This window comes from Physeter macrocephalus, chromosome 14, assembly GCF_002837175.3.
Source record: "Physeter macrocephalus isolate SW-GA chromosome 14, ASM283717v5, whole genome shotgun sequence".
Classification (NCBI taxonomy): Eukaryota; Metazoa; Chordata; class Mammalia; order Artiodactyla; family Physeteridae; genus Physeter; species Physeter macrocephalus.
The window spans coordinates 66,998,522-67,018,121 of record NC_041227.1 but is presented as its reverse complement, the minus strand read 5'-3'; the positions used below and the strand labels follow the sequence as shown (position 1 = coordinate 67,018,121).

Below are 19,600 nucleotides of genomic sequence, written 5' to 3'. Positions count from 1 at the left end.
AAACATATATATATGTATATATATATAAACATATATATGTATATATATATACATATATATATGTATATATATATATATATATCCCTTTTATCTTTGTAATTGTTTTCCTCTGTTTTCCAGAAAATTAAGCCTGTTTTTCCTTAATAACATGTTCCAGTCATTTTCCAGTTTCAGCTCCTGACCAGCTGGGGTGACCCCTATTACATCGGTCTTACCGGCCTGGAGCTGTATGACGAACGGGGAGAAAAACTCCCTCTGTCGGAAAACAGTATCCTTTCTAGGCAGAAGAGGGGCTCCACCCAGACTGCAGGGAGCATGGGAGGGTCGGGGGAAGAAGCAGAATCCTCAAATTTAGAGAGAAATGTCCCTGTAGGAACCAGACCTGGAAATTAAAAATGCAACTGGGCTCTACTTACGGTCAGATGTGACCCTTGCAAAGCAGAGAGAAGCTCCCAGGCACACCTGCCAAGACATCCATAAAACAAAGAGTCCTGTGGTCCAGGAATTTGGGAGAGGCTACCAACTGCAGCCCCCTCTTGGAGAACCACAGACACTTTGGAGTTGTAAAGGCTCTGACAAGACCTGTAGGGAGAAACCTGTTCTATTGTGTTCTACCCAGTGTGTCCTGAATTTATTGACCATGGAGCCCTTTGCTCACAGAATACCAACACCAGAATTAGCAAACTGTTAGCCCAGTGAGTTTTAAAATGTTTTGAGTTAGTCACTAATATTTTTTAAAAATCAGGAGGTTTCAGATGACAACCCAATCTTCAGCTTCTCTTGAGAAGCTGGCAGTGCGAGGCCACAGTCCTGCATAGTGACGATGGCTGGACCTGAGTGTCTGCTGCCCTTTCTCCCCAAGCGCATCCACCTGGTTGATCCCAGTCCTCTACCTCCACTGTTACCTCCCAGGCCCCAGAAACATAGTGTTAATATTCACCAAGGGCTCACTCGGTGCCGGGGCTTGTCCCATGTACCTCATTTGCCCTCACAACAATCTTGTGAAGTGAGGCACAGAGAGGTTGAGTAACTTACCCAAGGTCACACAGCCAGTGAGCTGGGAGTCTGGCTCCAAAGACCATGCTCTTGACCACTGAGCTGCCCTGCTTCCCTTTGATACAACCTGCCTGACCCCTCTGGGCTCTTGATCTGTGATCCCTGACACACCAGTTAGGGAACTACCAGAGCAGGTCAAACCCGAAAGCCTCCCTTGCATCTCTTTGGGGTCCCTGGGTTCTGATTGGATCCTTTTCTGCTTTGCCCTGGTGGTACCATGCTCCTCACCTAGGATAAGTGATTCTTGGTGGTTTTGATTGTTATTAGTGATTCCTTAGATGTATAAGTCTTCATCAATTCTGGAACATAGAGGTGTTTATTCCCATTTTACAGATGAGGAAACAAGCCCAGAGATAGCCCATGACTTGCCCAAGATCTCACAGGTCAGGACGGCAGAGTCAGAGCTGGGACCATGTCCTCTCCGTCTGCATTAATGCCCCTCCGTTGAGTAGCAATAGCTGAGTCAGGCTCCGCCCCCCACATCCTTCCAGTCTCGGTAGGGTGGTCACATGCCAAGGCAGAATCCAGCCATGACCGCGTCCATCCCCTCGCAAAGCAAAACCTCAGAGTCTGCCCTCCACTCTCCAAAGAGACAGCAACAGTTTTTATTCCCGCCTCCAGCACTTCCATGAAACCCGTTTTTTTCAGCCTGCTCTCTGCCTGCTCTCCTCCCCTTTCCTTGAAACTGGCCATGTCTCCACTCTTACCCCCACTCCCCTCAGCCTCCTTGCTTTCATTTTCCCCAGAACATGTCTAATTTGGCTGTCACTCCTCTGGCTGCCCAGAGCAGCAGATGGCGGCTCTGCCCGCCAGGCGTGCCCGCCCTGGCGTCCCCTGAGCCGTGCCGTCAGCGTGATGGAGGCTGGAGGCCGCAAGAGTGGCCCACGGTGCGCGGTGCTGAGCACTCTGCTTTGGGTTATGAGAGCTTAGAGGCGTCCACAGATATCGCCGCCTTCCCCGACAGCGTCAACTCTCTGGAGGGCGTATGTGGGGACGTCCGGACCCCCGACAAGCTCATCGACCAAGTGAACGACACCAGTGACGGCAGACACATGTGGCTGGCTCCCATCCTGCCCGGCCTGGTGGGTTCCGGAGGCTCTCAGCCCTGGGGTGGATGGCGGGGGGTGGGGGCTTTCTGTCCCTGGTCTCAGTGACACATCTTTCTTCCAGGCCAGGTTAACCTCGGACAAGTCAAAATGCCCAGGGGCCGCCAGGAAGGCTCGGGTCTTTGCTAACACATCTGACAGGTTGGCTCTTCCTGGCCAGAGTTCTTTCCCTTTGCTCTGAGGGTGCATATTATACGGGGACACCAGGGAGATGAAGGGCCTCATTGGACTCTGAGGCCAGGAGCCCAGTGCAGCAGTCCTGTCGATCCCTGCAAGACATCCCTCTCTGGTTCTCTTTTCTGCCCCTGTCTCTCTCTGCAGAGTCCACTCTGTCCTCTTCTTCCCAGCCCCAGCCTCTCCACATTCACTGTTTCTGCTCCCTTTTTATGCTGCTGGGCACTTGACCCCAACCTTGCCCTCTCTCTGGCCTCAGACCTGCCTGGTAAGCTCTTCCAACCAACCGACTCAGTCTCCCAGATCTCAGACTCTGCAGTTGGTCCTGCCTATCTCTTTGCTCCAAGGCCTGATGGCAAACCTCGGGGTGGGCCTTTGCCCACCTGGGCCTGGTCGATAGTGGTAGAGAGGGAAGTGAGAGACCAGGAGATGGGACGGGTTGGGTAGCACTCCCTAGCCTCTCAGTCACAGGGCCAGATGCCTGGGTAGATGTGCAGCAGGGGCTGGGCATCTACCCCTGTGACCACTGGGTGGGAAGATAAGGGGTACATTTTCCTCTCAAAACCCTCACAGGAAGGGGCAGCACCCCTTCAATGGTCCATCAGCTTCCCTTGAGAAGAGGCCAAACCCCTCAGCCCCACCACTGCAAAGGAGAACCACGTAGATCTATCAGCCCTCCGACCTGGGGCTGCAAACTGGTGGCCCCCTGGCCAGTCCAGCCGGCTGCCATCTTGACCTTGGCCAGCAGGCATTTGCCAACGTCTTTCACATGAAGGCCTTTGGGTGTAGAGCAGTTTCTCCGTCTCTCCCTCTTCTAGCTGGACTCAAACATGTGTATCCAGTTGAACGCTGTGGGCAACTGAGTTTGAGGACCCTGCTCTAGACCTTTATTATTTCCATGGTACAAGCAGAAGGCCGACCCTTTCCACATCCCCTACGTCCTCTTGGGGCTGAGACCCAGGACTGGAACAGAATGAAGTCTGCAGCCTGTGGCCAGCACTGAATTCTTACTGCTTGCTTCTGTCTTGCAAGGGGCCCCCTAATATTTGCGAGTCTTTGTTGGGGGTGAGGAGGCTGTTGGGTCCCACTTTACTAGCTGATCTGCCACGGATCGGGACACCTCCCTCCCCCTCCGCCAGCAGAGGTTCAAAGATCTCCTCTGAAAATCACCCAGCGGTGCCTTCAGGGCCACTCGTCTGTGCTTTTCATTTATGATTCAGAGAAAGGACAAACAGGGGTCAAGGCTGTGCCGATTGCTCGGAGGTCGTGCCTCTTGACTCTGGAGCTGGGGACCGTTCCCTTGGCCCCTGGAGCCCCAGACTGTGTTTCTGGACCTGACCTGGAGGAAAGGGAAGGGCGCGCCCAGTTCTCCGCAGGCATTTAAATGACGGCCATGCCAGGCCCAGAAAACAGGCCTTTCAACAGCCAGCTCAGCGGTTTGTTGCAAACGCAGCCACACGTGACCTGACTCAAGATGGGCTGCAAGGAGAAGAAAGGCGGCGGGAACCCCACGCACAGCGGCCCCGAGCAGCCCAGGCGGCCCACCTGGGCCGGCACTGCCTCGGGCACCCACCGCCCTCGTGCTCCGGCCCACGCCTGGCACCCTGGGCCCAGCCCAGTGCCTCTGTTCCCAAACATGCCTGTTTTAATTAGTTCTTCTCTCTGACAGGTGAACCGGGTTTATGTGATTTTCGATCGGCCTACCACGGTGTCAATGATCAAACTGTGGAATTACGCGAAAACACCCCATCGAGGGGTGAAGGAGTTTGGCGTAAGTACTTACTGGCTGGGTTTTTTGAGATAATTATGCTCGTTGGTAATTAGGCTGCTGGCAATTATCATTTGTCGCAGTTTGATTTACTTCTCTAGGCTGCAACCTTAGACACAAATGCCTGGTCCTCAGAGGCAGGGAGATTTGCCATCCAACCGTGAATTCAAAACCTCCGAGTGATTTGAATCATCACCCGGAAAAAAACAAAGTGGCTTTTCTTTCATCCTTTCTTCTCGAACTGTACTGGTGTAGGGAGTTCTTCCCGCCGGAGGCGACTCTGGGGTAGGGAGAGCTAGGGCCCTGGGGGACCAGAGACCCGAGTTTGCCTCCCAGCCCTGCTACATGGACGAAAGATTTTAGCCCTTTGAGCCTCAGCTTCCCCATCTGCAATGTGGGGCTAATCCAGGCGCCTTTGCTGGTCGTCGTGAAGGTCTGAAGTCATAACACGGGCCGCGCACCAAGTAGGCGAGGCTCTGAGCAGTGATGCACTTTGCCCGAGGTCACACGTGGGAAGGATGAGGGGGATGATGGGCCACACGCCACACAGCCCCTCCTCTGTCTGTCCAGCTCCTGGTGGACGACTTGCTCGTGTACAATGGGATCCTGGCCACGGTGGGCCACCTGGTCAGGGGCATCCTGCCCACGTGCGAGCCCACAGTACCCTACCACACCATCCTCTTCACCGAGGACACGGACATCTGTCACCAGGAGAAGCACACGGCCATCAGGTGCGCCCCGAGCCGGCTCCGTGACCTCCCCTCCCCCATCACCTCCCCTGCCGGCCCTAACGAGGAAGGGTGGCAGGGACACGCTGCCTGGAGCCTGATGGAACCTTCTGGCTTTTCCCTCCCCGCAGTAATCAGGTGGAGGATCAGGACGTGCAGATGATGAATGAAAACCAAATCGTTACCAACTCGAAAAGGAAGCAGAATGCAGCTGACCCAGGTCAGCTTCCTTCTCTGCCCAGAGCACCCCTCCCACCCCCCTTCAGGAGTCTGGTCGGAAAAGTGAAGGAGCTGGCAGCATCACACACCGTCTCTCGCCCCTGCCAGCCCTCAGACCCCTTCCTCCACCCAGGAGCCTTCCCCGGGGGGCTGCAGGGGGGCTGATGGGGGCAGAACCCCGGGAGCAATGTGGTGTGCTTCCCAGAAGCAAAGCCTTGCACGTACAGAGGGAAAAGGGCCATTAAGGGCAGAAGCGCTATATTGAAAGGGTTGCCCTGCCCTGGGCCGCGGGAAACCAGGAGAGGATGCGCAGGGCGAGGGCTTTCCAGAGGAGGGACGCTCGAGCTGGATCCTGAAAGATGCTCAGGGTTGGTCAGGCAGAGGGAACAGCGTGGCGGAGCCTGCTCTGAGCTCGAGGCTGCTGGGCCGGAGGCCAGGTCTCCAGGGGCTGTGAATGGCAGCCCCGGGCAATCTGGATTTCACCCCAAGGGCATGGGGCAGCCCTCGGGGATGGCGGCTGGGTGACACTGCTCCCTCTGCGCTCTCCCTCGACAGCCTTACGCCCCAAAACCTGCATCAGCGAGAAGGAGACAGCGAGACGCTGGCGGTGCTGACCTCTGAAGGAGGGGGAGCTGGTCCTCTCAGCCGGGGTGGGGCTCCATCACCCGGCCCCCACTCAACACCCATGTCCCCTGGCCTCAGGCCTCCGTGTGGGCCAGCCCAGACCCCAGACCCCAAGAGCTGGAAGGGAGCTGCAGCGTGGAGGGAGCCCGCTGGAGAGAAGGGACTCAAGGGGTGAATGGCCCTGGGAAATACAGGAGTTCCGGGCAGGTGGAAGAAGGGGTGTGGTGTGGCCTTCCACGGTCCCCCGCGGTCCTGGGGCCAGCTGCAGGGAGCCCGGGGTCCCCAGGGTCCGTGGCTCTACCGTGAGATCCAGCAAAGCAGGGCCCGAGTCCACTGAGGCCTGTCGTGGGATCCGTGGGCTCGGCCTGACTCCAGGCAGGACGGTACCATGGCCAGCCGTGCCAGGGCCTGGAGTAGGGCTGAGCGGGCAAAGGAGGCCAGGCGTCAGACACCAACACCGACAGGCGTGGGGTCCTGCCTTCCGAGGCCCCCGCTGAGGGGCCAGCAGCTCCCACCCCCACCACATCCCCGCCTCATCTGGGGGCTACGGAGCCAGCTGAGCGGGTGGGACTTTCCCCTGGACCCCTCCAGATGTCTAGCTTGGACTGCTACCAACACTTCACCCATCCTGGGTCCCGCCCAGGCCCAGTTGAGAAGGAGGGATCCCCTGAGGGGAGCCGGTCCTGCAGGGCCTCTGTCCTCTGGTCAAGCCCAAGAAGGGATCTGCCAAGGGCATGTGTCCTGCTGAGCAACGGAGGGGCTGAACCCACCGGCGGCCTAGAGCCGGCCCCACCCTGCCATGCGGGGCCTTGTCCCTGCGGCGCTGCCCAGCCCAGATAGGATAGGTGGGCAGCGTCATACCCCAGAGGGCCAGTAGGACCCACCCAGATGCCTTCTGGATGCAGGGCCCCACCCTCGGGCCCCAGAGGCCCCGCTCCCTTCCGCTGGAACTAGCCTGGAGGGGGCGGGGCCCTCACTCCCCGCCTGTCCCTGCGCTCGGTCTGATCCAGGCTTTTCGCGCTTGCTGTCTCTGTTTCCGTCTGTCCTTGACCCCATGTCCTGGGCATCAGGCAGTGAGGTTCTTGTTGCCGGGGGTCCCCACCCCTTCTCCCTCATCGAGCAGCTTCCCAGCAAGTTGGAAATAGGCCTTGCACCCCCCAGCTGCGTGAAGCCCAAAACGCATCTATTTCCACCTGTGTAACAAGCTCGGATCAGGGACCTAATTGGTTTCCCAGTGATGGGTAATTTTTTGTTCCAAATATTAATCCGTTGTTTTCCTGGCGCCCGGCCTAGCCCCGCCGCGTTACTGTACTCAAAGTAGTTCCTATGCAACCAAAAGCCCCAGCAAATACTTTATGAGCTTTGCAGCTTCAGCCGAGCAGCTATGCAAATGCGCTTCTCATTTGGAGCGTGGGGCTGATGTGAAGATAAGGAATTGTTTCCCCGGAGGAGATCCATCATTTATGTAGCTTGCAAGCCCCCGGCTGCCCTGCTCACCTCCCAGATGTGGCAAGTGCCATCGGGGCCTCGGGGCTCCCAGGAGACCTGACCAGCTTTTAGTGACCAAAACCAGTGCCGTGGCTTTCAAGGAAGCCCAGCCTTCCATCCCCGCCGAGGCACGTTTACAGGTCAGACGTGTCCGGGAGATTGCACGAACACCGCACACACTTGCTCCCGGAATCTCAGTTGATGTTTAGAATAATTGTATGTACCATGCAATCTAGGGGGAAAAAAAAGCTGTACAGGCATTAACTCTAAAATAACTTACTATTTTTTTCTCTTGCAAAATCAATAAAAGATGTTGTTAAGAATATGGTCTGATGCACTGGATTTGGGGTCAGACAGAGGGAGCCTGTGCTGCCGCCAAGAACTGAGTCAGTCCACCGGAGGCTGGCCGTTCCCTTTTCCCACCTGCAAATGGGGTCGTGGTCCTGGCCAGGTAATAGAAGCCCATACGTTTATAGTGGTTATTACCTGCCTGGAACTAACTCATTTCATCCACATGCAACCCTGTAGGGTAGGTATGATTATGATCCTCCTTTTACAGACAAGGGAACCAGGGCACAGAGAGGTTGAGTAACTTGCCCAAGACACACAGCTTGGGGAGCTATTAGTCAATACACAAATCCTGAGATAACCACGGGAGAGCTGAGACGGGGTGAAATTCCCTGGGCCCTGGGGTTTCCCTTTAGCATGTGTGGATTCTGAAAGCCCAGCCCCCAGATGCTGGATTGCTGGCTCCTCCTGCTGTTCCCCACACCCCTGCGTCCTTTAGGGGTGAGCATTGGCATCTGGATAAAGCAGCCCTTGAGTGGGAAGAGGTTCAGTCGAAGGGGCCAGGGGTCTAGACTGCAGCTCGGTTGCCAGCAATTGCATTGGCACTAGGTAAGAGGGCCCTCTGGAGACCCCACCTCCCTCCACTGAACCAGTGAGAGGGGAGAGGGCCTCTGTCCTGCCCGAATGTAGGGAAGATGGCAGGGCCTCTAGGGGGCCTGCCCCGGCCCCTGCTCCCCTCTGAGTTCCTGTGAAGACAGAAGGGCCCTACTATGCCAGCCACCCTGGTGTTGCCAGAGCTTGTGTCTCTGCACCAGCCCTGGAGACCCTGAACGCAGGCCAGCCCTTCCCGCATTCCAGCTGTGGGCCGTGAGGCCGGCCGGGCATCCCAACTTCTGGGCATCCCAACTTCTAAGCCTCTCCAGCCACCAGCCAGGGCCCTGGGCCTGGGTCCCTGTTGCTCAGGAGCCAGGCAAGCAACGTCGGGGAGCAAAGCTGGCCTTCAAGGACCCGGTCAACAGGGCAGCACGGGCCCCTTCTAGGGGGCAGCTGCAGCTCAGCACCCAGGGTCCCCCAAGGCCAGATCTTCAGGGGTTTTAAGGGAAGCCAGGAATCCAGGCGTTTTCATTATTTTTAATGTGAAATCTGACTTTTAAATGTTGGCTCTAAATTGTTTAAGTTAAAGTCAACATTAAGTGAGCCAAATAAATCCGGTTACAAGTCCTGCGTAGCCGACCGTCCACCCCGGCTCAACCTGAACATCAGCCCTCCCTCCCTTCCAGGCCCCCAGGAGGTTTTGGTCCCTGACCCCTGGCTCCATGAGTGCCCAGGGCTGGTTCCCCCCAGCCCTCCTTGCCTCTCCAGGGAGGTAAAGGGAGAGAGGGGATTATTCCTGAGACCTCAGCCCCGCCCCTCAATCCCCAGGGGCAGAAAGGCAGGGGTCAGTGGGGTAACCTTTGCCGACTGGAGCTACAGTCCCCACCCCCAGCCCTCCTGGAGAGCAGAGGCCTTCCTCTCTCTCCACATCCCGCTTCCTGTTCCCTGCATCCCACCCCGACCCTGTAAACACAGGGGTGTAAATCAGCCCCAAACCATAGCTGTCAGTTGGCACCCAGACCACGCAGGGGCTTGTTGGCACCCAGACGTGGTCTGCTGGGACTGAATCTTGGCCACAGCTGACAAGAGGGTTAAGGAAGAGCAGACACAAGCTCCCGGGGAGCCTCCCCCGAGGCCTCCGTGCCCTGGGGACCTGCCTTCTCTGATCTACAGTGGGAAGGACCTGCTTCTGTCTGTCTGTTTGGCTCCAGACAGCTCCAGCATGGCACCATGACCTCAGAAGGGCCCAGAGGGTCCCGCGGAGCCTGCCAAGGCAGTTTCTGTAGCCAGACAGGTGACAGCTGCCCCATGCCCAGACATGTTTGCTGAGATGCCCTGGGTCCCTCCGCAGGCCTCACCTCCCACCCCACCTGGAGCCAGGATGGTCCTTTGCTGAGGCTGCAGGCACCCCCTGGCCCCTGAGTGAAACGGCAGCTCACAGTCTGGAGGCTCAGCCTCCTCGGGGTTGGTTGGCTGCACTGGTCTGGCCTTTCCCTGTGTCTCTGGAAAAACTGGAAGCTCTGGCAGCTCTCATCCCACATTACCAGATGGCCCCCAAAGCCAGAGCTGGCCCTGAGCCCGGCAGCTCCTCCCCGGGTCACCACAGTCCCCACCAGCCCCTTTGGCCTCACTGGCCTCGACATCACAACTCTACAGGCATCCGACTTTGCACCCCTGAGACAGAGACAGTTTGATTATGTGGAGGAGCAGGAGGGGACGGGGTGACAGTGCTGTAGGGCCCAGCAGGGGTGGGGCTCAGCCTCCTAGGCACACAGAGAGCTATCCTGGGGTCCTGGGACTCAAGCTTCAAACATCCAGTCAGGCAACAGGCCCAGGCCAGGGGGCCGGGGGAGGCAGGCGAGGCGTCTGTCTAATGGGTCGTGTGTCCCAATGTGCACTGGGGCTGGCGGTCAGGCATGTCCCTGGACCTCTACGTGGCACTGACGACACCACTTCCAGGTTCCCAGCCTCTGGGAAACTGCTCCACTCAGCCCCTGCCGAAGGGGCAGCCTTTGGTAGTCGTATTCTGTGATAACAACAACAAAAATAATAACAGCCAATGCATATGAAGCCCGTACCAAGCTGGATGCTCTGTGGGTTTCGTCACTGAAGGTGCGTCTCACCGTGAGACACCGAGACCTCGAGGGTACCCTTTCCCCAGCACGTTGATGATGGGGAGCAACGGCCCCGGGGCCGGCCAGCCAGGGCTGAGGTGTGGGCCCCACCACCTCCCAGCTGCGCGACCTTCTCGCGCGACCTTATGCCCCGCGCTTCCTCAGCTTCCTGACCCAAGTCGCAGGGTGCCAGCCGTGCCTGCTTCGTGGAGTCGCTCTGGGTGCCCTTGGAGCATCTCCTGGGAGGGAGAGCAGCTGGCTAAGTTCCATGATTGCCCTCCTTTTATAGGTGTGCAGACTGAGGCTTTCACAGCAAGAGAGTGGCCTGGGGGCTGAGACACGGGACCCCAGGGCTGCCCAGCTCCGGGCTGAGGCTCCGAACCAGAGCCACGCGGCACTCTCTCCCGCTCCGCCCACCTGAACTTCCGGGATGCCCTCCAGCCTCAGCTGGTCGGTCCTCAAAGGGCACTGGCCGTAGAGAGTGAGTGCCGTCTCCCCTCCCCCACCAGCTCTTGTCCCTGCTCTGAACCCCTCCCTCGCCTCCTCTCTCTAACCCACCCTGCCTGCACCTCCCACCCCTGACACCCACCCACTCACCCTGGAAGTTCTGGGGGACGGTCAGCAGGGTCCAGGGAAGGGGGCTTGGTGCACTGACTCACCATCTTGGCCTCATGCCATGGAACTTCTCCCAGGCAGAGGCCCCTTCCCACTCCCTGCCCCCCGAGTCCCAGGGCCCCTCCCTCCCCAATGTCCTTCCCAGTCCTGGCAGCTGCCTGCTCCCCTGCCAGGCCTCTGGCCATCCCCCAGCCACCGGCCTCCCCGAAGGCAGAGGCTCAGACAGCATCAGTCCGGGGTGAAATGTGGCCCGAGAAGCAATTTCCAGGGTATGGTGGGCCGGGCTGTGCGGGCACACAGAAGAGGTCCCGCGCCGTGATTTCCTGTCTATGCAGTAAATCCCCACGCGGAGGAGACTGGTTTTTCCTCATGACTGGTGGTCCGGCTGGGCTGAGTTTATCTTCGGTCCCACGGCGGGGCTGTCCACCAGTGCGGCGGTGTCATTTGTTCACTGCCCAGAGGCCCTGGGTGAGGGGTGAGCGGTGAGAGGAGCTAAACTCCAGGCCTCCCAGGCTGTGTGCTCCAGGGCCCCATCTCTCATGGTTTGGGGACAGGAGCTTTTCTAAGTCATCCACTCAGAGAACACTCTTTCCTGGTTTCCACGAAGGCCTCATGTGGCCTACAGCATCCCTGCCTGCACAGTATCAAAGCCCCAAAGGGAGGCTCAGAGAAAGGCCAGCCCAGTCCAGGCGCCCCTCACCCCCTCCCCATTTCCCTCCAGGACCTGCAGCAGCTCCTCTCTGGTCACCCTGCCTCTGCCCTGCACCCCATCTCCCAGACCTGGGCGAACTTCCCAAAACACAGAGCTGACGTGTCCATCTCTTAAAACCCTCCTATCAGAGGTTCCCTGCAGCCTTCCAGGTGAAGGCCAAACTTGCCGTGATCCACAAGGCCCCACACACTCTGACCCCAGATGCCTGCTCAGTAGCAGCCCTCATGCCCTCGCCTGGAGCTCCAGGCACACTGTCCCGGTGTCACACAGAACCACACGGCATTCATGTCGACCCCAGGGCCTTTGCACATGCTGTGACTTCTGCCCACACCGCCTCATTGCCTCCTTCCTCATCCTTCAATCCCTGTTGCCATGGCCCTTCCTCTGAGAGGCCCGCCCTCACCCCTGCAGTTTAAATCCGGTCTTTCCGTGGTTCGCCTACACAGCGCTTCTCAGAAGCTGAACTGGTATTTTTGTTAGAATTATTAAAGTCATCTCTGTCTCCTCCCTGGAATATACTTTCCATGAGGATAGAGTCAGTGTCTTTCTGACTCACCGTGGCAGCTCCAGTGCACACTCAGCGCCTGGCATACGGAAGCCCCTCGGCAAATAGTTCTCGATGAATGAGGCCCAATGCAGGTCAGTGGTGGTCTCAGGATTTGAACTAACTCTGCAGCCCCCGCTGCTTTCCTCTGTCCCCACTTCCTCCCAAACAAGGAGTCAGCACCTTGGAAGCAGCGGCTCTTCCCAGAGATGAGACTCCCAGCATGCCTTGTCCTCAGGCCTGGCTGCCGGGGACGAATGGCCATGAATCCAGTTGACGCTTCCATTACCTGAGGGAGTGTGGGGCCAGATGCGTTGGCTTTGGTGCTGGCGGCGGCGAGGACGGCTCATCACAGCCACCAGCCGAAGAGGGCAGTCAGCCCAGTGACCTCCAGAGGCCTGGACCTGCCCGTGAGCCCCCGGGCAGGGGAAGGACCATGGCCCCAAGGGCACCTGGGGAGAAAGGGGGTGACGTGAGCAAACAAAAGGGCAGAGCCTCGGTTCAGGGCACGGGGCATGTGCAGTCACAGGTCCAGGTCTGTTATGTGTCCAGGGCCAGCACTTGCCCACATGAGCGCGTGCTCAGGGCCAGCAGGAGCACACAGACAAGGGTGGGTTAGCAGCTGTGCACATACAAATTGCTAACTCAAGCTATGTCGAGGTTGGCGTGTTCACACAAGCCCAGGGTGTGTGGCTACAGGGAGGCTGGGAGCAGGTGCCCAGGGCAGAACAGGCTGCATAAGAACTACTCTGGGCTGTGGGTCAGGCCAACCTATGGGGGTCAAGGTCAACATCCAAGGCCAACGGCCATTCCATCCATGGACAGACGGATGGTCTATCTATCCATGTCTGCTCAGTGCAGGGGATGGAGCTGGGAAAGTGGTCTGCCGGGGCGGGAGGAGGGCGCCTTTGCCTCCCCATCCAAGCCTCTGTGTGCTCACCCAGGATCCCTGCTTTCAAACCAGGTGGTCCTTCCTCCTCCCAGGTTCAGACAGACAGTGTGACATTCATTCCCTGCAAGAAGACAACCCTTCCAGTAACTCTCAGTAGGGACTCATTGGGATCATTCACCTGGCCTGCCTGGAAGTGCTTCCTTTAATCTAACCCGCAGCCTTCTTGCTGCAACCTCTGCGAGACTGAAAGACAGCTACTTCTCCCCGCCGCCCAGCAGGTGCCCAAAAGGACTTGAAGCCTGAGTGGTCCCATGGGCCTCCTCCCTCCTCCCCGTCCCTCTCTGGCCTGAGCAGAGGGTAAGAATGGCCCTCGCTTGAGCCGTCCGCGTACCATAATCACATACCACTTCCACGATTATTTATTTAATATTTTTCTTTAAGCCAACTTTTTTTCTTTTAACTTAAATGCCTATTTTGGTTTCATCTTAAGCAATAACGTCTGTGAAATCATGGCACTAATGTGCCCGTTATACATTTTTTTCCTAATACACATTTACATAAACACAACTATTAAAATAGATTAAAATTTTTCCCATGTGTCAATGAAAATCATCTCCCGGACCTCTGTGGTCCACTTGTAACTTTGAAAGGATCCTGGGTGAGAATAAAGAGCTCCAAGGGGCCCTGGGCCAGATTTCCCTTTGGACACGCCCCTGCCTAGACTCGCGCGCTGCCGCTGTGGTTTCTTCTCGCCCAGAGGCCAAAGCCTGACCCTCTTGTCCTGACATTCAAAGCCTTTTTATTTGGGTCCCAGTCTGTCTCCCAGACCCAGCTCCCGGGCCCTGGGCCAGATTTCCCTTTGGACACGCCCCTGCCTAGACTCGCGCGCCGCTGTGGTTTCTTCTCGCCCAGAGGCCAAAGCCTGACCCTCTTGTCCTGACATTCAAAGCCTTTTTATTTGGGTCCCAGTCTGTCTCCCAGACCCAGCTCCCACCCCTCACGGTAGGTCTGCAATATTTACTGGATGAATGAATCACTGGCTTAACAGCTGCATGAATGAATGAATGAATAGCACACACCTCCACCTGGGTGTCCCCCAGGCACCTGAGACTCAACACATCTGACCCTGCCCCCGCCTCCCGCAGCCCACAACCTGAGAGTCATCGCTGGCTTTCCCCTCTCCCCGCCAGCATCGGCCTGTTTTCCCTGCTGACTGCCTCCTGAGTCTGCTCTCACTGTCCCATCCCAGGGCCTCCGTGCTGGAGCAGCCCACCCTCTTCTCTCCCTTCAGGTGTGGTGAGGATGAGGAAGGGAGCCGTCCTCCCGCATCTGTTCTCTGTCCAGAGCTGCGGGGACCCTCCTGGAATGCACAGCTGGGCGCTTCTCGCTCTGCTGAAAGCATCCCCTGCTGCTCCGTCCTCAAGAGGCTTCAGAGTCCCTCTGGCGCCACCGACCTCTGCTGCCACATTTCTCACCACCTCCGCGGCTCTCCCTTCTCTCCGAACCTGCCATCTAGACTATCTGAAAGTTCCTATAATGTTCCCAACTTTCTTCCCCTCTACGTTTTTGCCTGCCTGACATCTAGACAACTTCATGTCTCAGCTTAAATGTCATTTTCCCACAGGAGCCTCCCCTGACCACCACTCCCCCCAATAAGCAGGTGCTGCCTTTGGGATCCTGCAGCTTCTCCCCGTCAGTTCCCCTCATTGAGCTAACAGCAAACACCGACAGAGCGTTTGTGTGCCAGGCTCTGTTCTAAATGCTTCGCATACATTCCCTCCTTTAACCCTCAGAATAGTTTTAAGAGGTAGGTGCGCTGATGATCCCCATGTGCCCATGGGGTTGAGGTACGGAGAGGTCAGGTAACTTGCCCAAGGTCTCAAATGGAGGAGCTGGGGTCTGCATCCAGACTGCCTGGTCCCAGAGCACTTCACACACTATCCTATAGAATCATCTGTCTAGTTATGTGTCCTGCCCATCTGTGAGCTCTGTGAGGACAGACGCCCTCTCTGGATGGTTCAGTATCCTGTCTCAAGTGCCTACCACAGTGTTTGGCACATAGTAGGGGCACAATGAATTACATCATTGGATAGATGGATACACGGATGGATGGATGGTTGAATAATGAGGATGGGTGAGGCATGAAAGGATGATGGATGGATGTCTGATACAAGGAAGAAAGACCACTGATGGGTGGATAATGGATGAATGGATGGGTGGCTGGCTGGCTGGCTGGATAGGTGGATGGATGGATGGAAGATGGATGGAAAATGGATGATGGATGGTTGGATGACGGGTTTATGAAAGAATGAAAAACATTCTCTACTTGAGGGAAAGCTCTAGAAATCCTTCTGGGAAGGGATGAGGCCTCCTGGAGTCAGGAGTCCTGGTTCAAACCCTCATCTGCCGTTTGCTAGCTCTGTGATCTTGGGCAAGTTACGTCATCTCTGTGACCCCAGGTTCCCTCGTCTTCACAATAGGAATGTCTCCCCAGTCACCTAAGCCTTAAGATTCCGTGTAAATGTGGCTCTAGACACAGGGTAAAGGGTCCCTGTGGGAGGCAGGGTAACTTAGCGCCTGGGTTTGAGGGCCTGTCTCTTGTCCACCCAAATTTCCCACCTGCCCGGCCCCCACCTCGCCCACCCTGCCAGCCTGGCTCCATGCTGACCCCGCCCCCCAGACCTAGCCTCAGCTCCAGGTTCCCCCCTTTGCCCCACCCGCCCATGCTTCAATGTCTGGCCCTGACCAGCACACTCAGGGCTGTCTCATCTTCAGGTTCCTTAGGGACCTGATGGGGGGGCGCCAGGAGCGGGCAGCCACGGCTCAGAGAGCAACTGGCCTCCACACACGGCAAGGAAGCAGATTCAACAAGCGTTTATTGAGCCCTTGCTGTGTGCCTGCTGTGTGAACCCCCTGGTGCCACTGCCCCTCCTTCAGGAAGCCCCACCCATTCCCTGCCCCCCGCAGGGCTCCGCACGCTGGGGACCTCCTGAACTTCCTGGCTGGCTCATGGGTCCCAGGTTTTCGGTGGCCGAGGTCTGTGCCTTTCCCGGCATCCCAGCTGCATCCAGCAGGGCTCTGCATGTGGCGGTGGCGAGAGTTAGGAGTTGCTGTCCCAGAGTCACGCTGTGCAGCCCTGTGCGGTCCCTCCGGCTGCCCTGGCCCCGTTTCCAGGGCCCTGAGACCCAGGCAGCAGCGGGCAGGGTAGGCCACATGTGTCCCACACAGGCCAGGTTTCCAAAGGCGCCAGACCAGCGGTCTTGCAGCAGGGGGCTGGTGCCGATGACGGCCCGAGGTCTGGAGCCAGGCTGGTCGCTGTCACACCCAGTGGCCCAGGACCCAGCACTGGCGGTTCAGCTCCGGCACCTCCTGTGCAGAGCTCCGGGGCCAGGAATCTCCCATGTGTGGCTGGTATCCTGCCGAGAGACGGCGTGGTCAGTGCCAACGGCTGACTTCCCCCACCTCCACCCCATCTGCCCACCGACCCCCGCCAGCTCCCCACCCACCTATCAGGCTGCACCCAGCTCTCTACCCACTGTCCCACTCACCGTATCACCATCCGCCCACCCAGCTCTCCACCTCTGCCACGCCCCCATCACCCACCCATCTGCCCACCGGTCCACCAACACCTAGACATCCACCTGCCAGTATCCGCTGCCACCCACTCACCAGCCCACCAGGATATCCACCATCCACTCACACACGATCCCCCCAGGCGCCCGCACAGCCCTAGAACCCACTCAAGCATCTCCCACCCCTCAACACACCATACGCCCACCATTGCCTCATCCAGCCTCCCAGCACCCCATAATACTCCCACCAGCCTGGCTTCCCCCACACACAACTACCCATAACCTGAAACATCCACCCATCCAGCCACGCAGCCACTCTCCAACTCACCCGGTTCCTCATCTGCTTCCCCACCTGCCAACACATCCACTAACTCATCAAGTCTCTACCCCTTAACTCACCAACGTACCCATCCAACAACCCCACGCCGCCCCACCACCAACCCTGCACAGCCATCTCCCTGACATTCACCCACCCCACTCAAGCCATCCACCCACCAACTTTCCATCCCCCCCTCACCTACCCACACCCTCACCTGCCCCCCAGCCACCCACCCTGTCAGGCTTCCCTGGGCTCCGCTGTGTGTGCCCACGTGCTCGAGGAGCTGTGGGAGCGTTAGAAGGAGAACAGTGTAGATGACTCCTGGGGCCCCAATTGTACTTGACCTCAGGCCAGCGAGCAAATACGCGGACGTCCCAGAGACGGCCCTGAGCAGCTCCCTGGGCCGAGACATGGGGCAGAGACTCTACCGCCTCCCACTGCGGCCCTCTGCTCTTGACGGCCTGGGCAAGTACAGGGACTGGGAGGCTCGACTGATCCAACATGCTCACTCTTCTGTTTTTCTTGATTCTCGGAAGCTTGCTCCCCTGCCTTCACCAAGCACCTCCTTCATGTCTTCCTAACACACCAGACCCATTTCCATCTCCAAACTGGGACCTGCCTAAAATGCCCTTGTACCTACGGCTGAATTGAACACTCAGAGCCCAGCTCAAGTTTCTCCTCCTACAGGAAGCCCTCCGGACATCCTCTCTCCAGCCTCAGGGGTCTCCCTCTCTTGGAGCATCCACTCCAAGTGGTGCTCTGCCAACCCCCACCCCCAGCATTAGACTGTGAGCCCAGCAGAGAAATGGCTCAACCCCTGGAGAATATTCCATGGTGAATCAATGGAGCCAGAAAGATAAGAACAAAGGGGAACACAGGGAGGAGAGACTGCGTGGCATGGTGGGTGGGACTGGCTCAAAGGGCAAGGGGGAAAACTAACAGTGACAGAGTGCTTATAGTCTACACACCCTGCTAGGTTCTGTCCTCGCAAGCCTGAGCCCATTTTACAGATGGGGAAACTGAGACTCAGCCAACATAAGCAGCTGCCTTAGGATTCACAGCTACAGGCCTGCTGGGTTGAATTAATTTCTTCCTGATTCGAAACTTCAGCATTAAAAGAAATGTGTTCTCTGCTGGTTTGTTTCCCCCTCCGAGCTCTAAAGGATGCTCAGATATACTTCTCATCCTTTAGACATCCCTCAGAGCAAGCCCCTTGAGGTGGGAATTCCTGAAGCCAAGAAGCGGCTGCTTGCACTCCTCCAAGGACAGACAGCTCATCACTCTCAGAGCAAGCCCCTTGAGGTGGGAATTCCTGAAGCCAAGCGGCTGCTTGCACTCCTCCAAGGACAGACAGCTCATCACTCTTCCTTCACCCCCAAAGTAGCTCTGACTATTGGGAGATTCTTCCTCATAACAAAGGCTGGAAGGGAACAGGCAAAGATGGGGATGGTTGTACCAATGGTGTGGAGTGTGCACGTGTGATTTTTTTTTCCTTTGGCGTTTCTTCTGTTCTTAATATTCTTTAATGTTGGTGCTTTGCTAATTTTACTATATTTTAAAAAGGGGTGGGAAACATTTGCCAAACATTCTGGAATCGTTTGGCCTCAGGAAAAACATTTGTTTTGGCCCCAGTCACTGAAACAGTTGCATTCTTTGGAAGTGCCTGCTGCCAAGATATAGGTGTTGGGATTTTTTTTTAAATCTAAAAGCAAATATTTGGTGCACAGAAAGCCTTGATTGTTTTTCTAAATGAGTATTTAGAAATGATTGTAGCTGCTTACCGTTGCCAACAGGAAGAACCTTGGAGAGTTTGTTGGAACAGAGAGAAAGTGATCATGTGATTTTAAGGAAAAAGAAGGGCCATGATCTTTATCCTTCTGTGAGTCAAAATCAGGTCAATTCTCTGATGACTGGGGTCCTCCTCCCTTCTCTAGCCTCCCAGGAGGGGCTTGGGGCCCAGAGCCATTTACAGTGAGGGGAGCCCTGTCCTCACCATACACCCCACCAGGACTCCCCACTCACTTCCCTTCTCCTGGTTCCTTTACTTTGGGGCCAGTCACCAGCCAGGAAAAAAAAAAAAGCCTTATGCTATAAGTCAGAGAATCCCACCTCAAAATGTCTACTGGCCCAAGCAAATGACATAATTGGGTGAAGTGGCCAGAAGCAGCCTTTCCTTAGCTTTGGTCAACTGTTGCCGTGGGGAATGTGGGCTCTGATCTCCCAAAATGATCAGAGAAACTGAAAATCGGGATTTTGAAATCAAATCTCCTGGCTTTTAAATGCTGACAACTAAGGCTTTTAAAGCATTTAAAACCATCTGTGGGCCAAGCAGAATCTCTCAGGCTGGACTCAGCCCACAGGAGGCCATTTCTGACCTCTGACTACTTCCCGGCCGGTGTCTTTGTCCCATGATTCCGGTCTGTGGCTTCACACATTCTGGTTCCTCGGCCGGGGTGCCCTTCCCTGCCCTTCCTCTCTGGCCGTTGAGTCCCCCTCTCCTCACTTGAATGCGCCCTCCTCTGGGAAGCATTCCATGGGCCTCTGTGCCCACACAGCAAACTGTACATCCTTCTCTCCCTGTGCCTGTCCCTTCGTGCTGTCGGGGTCTCCCCAACTAACCTGGGGGCTCAGTGCCATCAGGGACTGGGTCTGCTTCATCCTGGAGCCCGCAGCACCCAGCACCTGGCTGGGCCACAGAGCACGTCCTGAGCTGACTTTTTTTTTTTTTTTTTTTTTTTTTTGCGGTACGCGGGCCTCTCACTGTTGTGGCCTCTCCCGTTTCGGAGC

General features: G+C 56.9%; 2 protein-coding genes across 2 annotated transcripts in view; one reads left to right on the top strand and one right to left on the bottom strand.

Moving 5' to 3' along the window:
- Positions 1–7,417, top strand: part of KATNIP (katanin interacting protein) — a 176,864-nt gene extending 169,447 nt beyond the window's left edge. Inside the window, exons 22-27 of the mRNA XM_055089749.1 lie at positions 158–268; positions 1,999–2,138; positions 4,006–4,107; positions 4,675–4,835; positions 4,964–5,052; positions 5,607–7,417. Coding sequence (XP_054945724.1) covers positions 158–268; positions 1,999–2,138; positions 4,006–4,107; positions 4,675–4,835; positions 4,964–5,052; positions 5,607–5,665 — 662 coding nt within the window. The 3' untranslated portion in view covers positions 5,666–7,417. The remainder of the gene's footprint in view (positions 1–157; positions 269–1,998; positions 2,139–4,005; positions 4,108–4,674; positions 4,836–4,963; positions 5,053–5,606) is intronic.
- Positions 7,418–15,781: 8,364 nt separating this feature from the next.
- GSG1L (GSG1 like) overlaps positions 15,782–19,600 on the bottom strand; it is an 80,920-nt gene continuing 77,101 nt past the window's right edge. Inside the window, exon 5 of the mRNA XM_028499423.2 lies at positions 15,782–16,338. Within this exon, the coding sequence (XP_028355224.1) occupies positions 16,241–16,338 (98 nt within the window). The 3' untranslated portion in view covers positions 15,782–16,240. The remainder of the gene's footprint in view (positions 16,339–19,600) is intronic.